The following is a 6,088-nucleotide window of genomic DNA, read 5'->3' on the forward strand; positions in this document are numbered from 1 at the left end:
TTTCCCTGCTCTCCCTCCTTTCCTGCAGGGAGGTGCCCCGGTGGGAAGCAGAGATGGGATGGGGCAGAGCTCTGGGCTGGCACAGCTCCCCTGGCTGTCCCCTGTCCCCTGCCATGCTGAAGGGACACCGGGGTGCTCTGGGATGATGAGCTGATGTCTGGAGATGTGCAGTGTGTTGGAAAGGATGAAAGTTTGACAGGAAAGTCTCACAGATATGTGTGCTTAGCAGAAAGATTTTTGAATGTAGAGTCTGATGAAGGAATAGAGATGGAAGCAAGTTTTGATACAGAAGAAAAGAATTGCTGAGCCAATCTTACTGGATAACCAAGGAGGCAAAGGGTTTGTTAGTTAGAAGGGGTTTTTATGGCTTAGTGCAAAGGATAAACCCACCCCAAACAAGAAGATGTTTTTACCAAGCAGAAAGGTAGCACAGGCAAACAAGTCAGCAAAGCTGCAAGTAGAAAAAAGGTCTCAGAATTTTCTACTGCAAGAAAACTGAAAAACAACTTCTAGCTGAAACTGTAATGCACTGACTTTTAGTGACTGGAGAATAGTAACATGAATATGGTAATTACAGTAGTTATGATAGTTATCTATATCTTTACAGGCTATAGATAATAGTTAAGGTATAGATTGGTTCTACTGTATGAAGATGCTCAGCAAAGAAAAGTCTATAATGCATTGTAACCAAAACCAAAGGGTCTCCAGGCCTGCCTGCAGCTGGAGCTGGCAGCTGTGGGCACAGCTCTGTCACCCACAACCCTGGACTGCTGTAATGTCCTGGATACAATAAACTGCATTTTGGAGAGCCCCACGGAGTCCTGCATCCCTCATTCAGGCTCTTACAGCAGTGGCTGCAGATCTGAACCCCTGGAGCACCCCACGAAGGGATGCAGCTCTGACTCCTGCCCGGCTTTGCTCGGAGCTTCCTCTGCAGCCAGCGCTGCCCTTGTGCCCTGCCCGGGGACACTTGTGTAACTCGGGGATCCGGTTACTGCCCTGGGGCTGCCGGAGCCCTCCTCTGCAGCAGGGGCAGGCAGGAAATGCAGCTTTTTCTGTCTGAAATAATGAACAGTTGGATCTCCGAGGAGCCCTTCTTTGGAAGTGCGAAAAACGCCCATCACTTGTTTTTAAAATTTTAAAAGTTTAATAGTAATAAAAATAGTAATATGTAAATATACAGCAGTAATATATAAATATAAATAGTAATATATAAATATGATAGTAATATATAAAATATAAATACAATAGTAATATATATAAAAGTAATAATACCATTAGAGTAATAATAATTTGGACAATTTGGATTAGGACAATATGAGACAATAGAAACAAAGAGTTATGGACAGTCCAGGTACCTTTTTCTGGGCAGAATAAGCTTGAAAAAGGACCCACGTTAACAGAGGATTAACCCTTAAAAGCAACAGCCTGTTGCATATTCATACACCTCATCCATGATGCATAAATTCCATTCAAACACAGGATTCTGTCTGGGCAGTGTCAGCTTCTTCCTCTGAATCCTGACGGCATCATCTACCTGGGTGACGCAGAAAGAAGTTCATTTCTCCTGATAATGGAGCAATAAATTCTCTTTCTTGGAAAGATTCAGGTGTCCTGTGGTTGCTATCTCAGTGTGAGTCCTTTGTTTAGAAAAAAGTATCCTACATAGCATAGTTTCTATTTTAACATTTTGTTATAACCTAAAACTATATTTAACACACTACTTAAGAGAATTAATACAGCATCACTTTCTAACACAACACATATAATATTCATTTGAATATTTGCAAAAAGCCAATCATAAAATACGCTTTTTTCACAGAAGGGGAACAGGAGGTAAGAGCTGGAAAAGCCGAACTGGGAGCAGCTGTTGGGAGTTCAGCAGCTTGGCCATCGAAGGGTTAACCCCGGTTGTGCTCCAGATTATTGGGTTGCAAAATCAGCTGGGGTGGGCTGGGGGCATTCATCCTTGCTGACCCTCAGGGGAAACACGAGGTGATTTTCCCATGGCAGCCTCCTTGTTGGGAGCCAAGAAACACAAACCCTGCTGCAGGCACAGCCTGCCCTGGGCACCAGAGCTGGGTCAGGGACAGGGGCAGGGCTGCCACACCCCACATACCTTGGATGTGGGCAGGACATCCCCCACCCCAGCTTTCTCTGCTGGCTGGGGAATGGGAGGGGAGGCTGGCAGCTCTGGGAGCTGCTGGCTCCCTCCTGAAAGGACAGGCTGGTGGCAGGGCTGCTCTTGCCCCAGGGCTGTGCCATGCTCAGCACGTTGCTGGCACCCAGGGCACAGGGATCCGGTGCCTGTGCTGAGGGCAGGAGGTTTGGGGTGCAGCTGGGGCTGTGGGCTGCCCCTGCCATTCTCAGGATCTTTTGCTGGTCACCATGACCCCGAGAAACGTTAGAAGTCTCTTTTCTCAGCCTGAGCACTTGAAGAAGGAGTCAGAACTCTTCATTTCTCGGTCTCAAGGTTGTTTATTGTGTCTTATCTATAAAATTCTTTCTCCTGTCCAGCCAAGGTCCACTCAGCAAGACAGACAGAGGCACTCTGCCTGCTCCCAGGGCAGTGTTATCTTTTTATACTAAAAACCACGTGTACAATATTTACAATTACTTTCCAATACCTATCACCTGTGTTAGACAGTGAGCTTCTACTCTAAACCAATCTGTAAGTGCCAACATCACAGCAGAAGATGGAGGCCAAGAAGAAGAAGGAGAAAGGCTGGACATGCCCAGATCTCTCCATCTTGCCTCCTGAACCCCCATACCAAAAACCCCAAAATCTACTTTTCCACCCCGTGATAACTTCACTAATATTCTACCTAAACTGTCGTGGCTTGCAGATCTTCATACAAGGTTGGTAATTTGCTCCATGGGTCATAATCCAACCCAGAGGTGTTTTGGGCTCTGTGCAGGGTCTCTGAGCCCCCTGGCAGGGGTCCTGGCCGTCCTGGACAGCCAGAGGGATGTTCTGAGTTCTGACATGCCATGCCTTGCCTGTTGGATTATGCTCTTTTCTGACCCGCAGATGGGGCAACTAAGAGGTGTTTTAAAAACTTTTATTCCATTTTCAGTCTCGTGTGAAGGGTGAGACAATGCACCCTTCATATACAATTCACACCATCACAATCAGAAGCCAATTACTTCCTAATTACAATACATTGTAATTGTTTCTTGGCCTATCAGCTTTTTTAATATCATAAAATATACTGAGAGTTCATTAAAATTGTAGAGGAAATATTTTTAATATCATAAAATATACTGAGAATTCATTAAAATAATAGAGGAAATATTCTTTATATCATAAAATATACTGAGAGTTCATTAAAATCATAGAGGAAATATGCTTGCCTGTTGGATTATGCTCTTTTCTGACCCACAGATGGGGCAACTGAGAGGTGTTTCAAAAACTTTTATTCCATTTTCAGTCTCATGTGAAGGGTGAGATGATACAGGTGTTATAATTCACACCATCACAATCAGAAGTTAACTATTTCCTAATTACAATACATTATAATTGTGTTTCTTGGCCTATCAGCTTTCTTAATATCATAAAATATACTGAGAGTTCATTAAAATAATAGAGGAAATATTCTTACAACCTGACAGTATTAGGTCATAAGAGTCAAATATGCTTTTCAATCCTACCTGCAGCAGCAGTGGGGAGTGCATGTGGCCTTCAGCTCCCCCTCACACTGCTGCCACCAGGAACATTTCCTAAATTAACCAAACCATTGCCTTAATGAGGCCTAATCTGCTCCTCTGGAAGCCTCTCCATCACCTGTCCATGCAGAGCCAGCAGGGGATGGAGGGAGCAGCTGGATCACAGCTGGGTGTTCTGAGAGCACCAGGGCAGCTCTTTGCTCCCAGAGCTTGTCTGGGTACAAGAACAAACATCAGGGCTGTGCTGGTGCAGGTAATGGAGGCTGCTGCTGCCTCCTACTTCATTAGAAATCCAATTAACCTCCTATCAAAGCACTCAAGAGTGACCTCTAAAAACGGGATGTATTTTGCTGTACCTCTGCTGTTTGTCTTGTGCAGAATGATGTTAACTAGCTGCTTCCTGCTGCTCCATTTTCCTGGAGCGTAATTACAAATTGTTTTGTTTTTCTCTTTTCTCTTCAGCTTCCTGGCTCCCCAGGCCAGGCTCTTCTGAGTGGGGCTGCAAAAAATAGCCAGGCTTTTCTCCAGTGCCCTCTGCATGGCTCCTCAGGGGCTGGTGTCACTCTTGCTTATGGTTTTGGCTTCTGCAGGATGCAGTTTTAAGGGTAATTAAGCAATAGAGGAGCAAGGAGAGGGTGTCCAACCTCCTGCCCTGCCTTCCTTTGCCCCAAGGTTGTTGGTGTGAGTGATGTCAAGTTGTGCAAAGGTTGGCTTTGGCCACTTTGCTCCTTGCAGAGCTCCTGGGGGTTTGGTGCCAGCTGCCTCCCACAGGTTCCCACAGGTTCCCTTTGCCTGGGGAAGCAGGAGAGGAGGTGGGAGAGGTGTGACCAGAGCCTGGGATGGTGTTTTGGGTGGGTGGCTGAAGGGAGAGGTGTGACCAGAGCCTGGGATGGAGTTTTGGGTGGGTGGCTGAAGGGAGAGGTGTGACCAGAGCCTGGGATGGAGTTTTGGGTGGGTGGCTGAAGGGCACATCCTCTCTGTGCCTTTCCCCATGGCAAAGAATGACTGCTGCTCTAGGCCCGGTTACTCTGCCAGGGCAGCACCATCAGTGAGTGGAAATCATCTGGAAATGGGCACTGTGTGGATTTTGGTAGTTAATCCTCGTTCCTGTGAGATCCCCACTGCGCTGAGAACCGCCCTGGCTCCTGCAGAGCATCCCAGGGCTGATGCTCCTCTGCTCCTGGGGAGAGCTCAGAGGGGTAAAAGGACTTTTCTGTCTGAATCTTGGTAAAATGGCCAAACCTGCTGTTTCCTGCAGGGTGGGGGTGTGTGTCCACATCCCCCTGCTCACTCTGCTCCAAGGGGCAGAGCTGCTCCAGAGGCCCCAAAGGCTGCTGGAGACAGGAAGGAAAACGAGCTGTGCTCAGGATAGACACGTTTGTTGTTCTATATTTAGGAACACAATAATTAAGGCTGGCTGTTTATCCTGACAAACATCATAACTAATAGTCTATGGCAGACAAACAAATCCTTCCTGCACCTGGGAACTCTGAGTTGTCTCTGGGAAGGGCAGGGGGCTCATTAAAGAGCTGTAATTTAGGGAACATCTGGATGTTTGCTTTGTGCCCTCCCCAGGCACGGGTGCTGGTGGGCTCTGAATTTGTGGTGAGGGAGCTTTTGTGGGGCAGCTGATGATTGGGAAATGATGGGGGACAGCACAGCAAAGGTGAGGCTGAGGATGCTCGGTGGCACCCAGGGGTGCAGCAGTGGAGGTATCAGCGTGCAGAATGGCTCATAAATGCAGTAGATCTCGCTGGTGGGGCACTGGGAGGTGGCAGGGAGCCTGAATAAGCTTTTATGAACCTTGGCAGGAAGGGCAAGCTGAGGGCAAGCGGCTTCTCAGTGTTCCCACTAGATGGGGATGGAGGCATTGTGAGAGCTCGCTGCGCCCGCAGGGAGCACCCGGTGCTCGCCCCCGTGGCCACAGCGCCAGCCAGGGGTCATGGCCCTGCTGTCTGGGGGTGTCTCGGGGCTGACAGGGTGTCCCTTCTCCCGCAGATGCTGCAGGACTGCCCCAAGGCCCGCAGGGAGGTGGAGCTGCACTGGCGAGCGTCGCAGTGCGCGCACATCGTGCGCATCATGGACGTCTACGAGAACCTCTACCAGGGGAGGAAGTGTCTGCTCATCGTCATGGAGTGGTGAGCGCCCGGCCCGTGGGCACTGCAGGGTGCTGGGGGGCTGCCAAAAGGGGGGTGGAACCTTCCAGCCCTGGGGATGCAGCTGTGGGGACGGCAGCCCGGGCAGGGTGGCATTGGAGGGCTGGGGACAGCCAGGGCTGCTGGCTCTGAGTCATCCTGAAAACGCGCAGCTCAGGGCCTGTGGTTCTCACAGGTGGGTCAGAACCAAACTGCCTTTGGCCACCAAAAGCTGGGGGAGGCAGCAGGTTCCTGGCAGGCTGTGGTGGGGCAGTGGCCGAGCTGGG

General features: G+C 49.0%; 1 protein-coding gene across 1 annotated transcript in view; it reads left to right on the forward strand.

The window, feature by feature from the left end:
• MAPKAPK2 (MAPK activated protein kinase 2) overlaps positions 1-6,088 on the forward strand; it is a 46,393-nt gene that overhangs the window by 31,552 nt on the left and 8,753 nt on the right. The window contains exon 2 of the mRNA XM_005428129.2: positions 5,665-5,804. Coding sequence (XP_005428186.1) covers positions 5,665-5,804 — 140 coding nt within the window. The remainder of the gene's footprint in view (positions 1-5,664; positions 5,805-6,088) is intronic.

This window comes from Geospiza fortis, unplaced genomic scaffold, assembly GCF_000277835.1.
Source record: "Geospiza fortis unplaced genomic scaffold, GeoFor_1.0 scaffold391, whole genome shotgun sequence".
NCBI lineage: Eukaryota > Metazoa > Chordata > Aves > Passeriformes > Thraupidae > Geospiza > Geospiza fortis.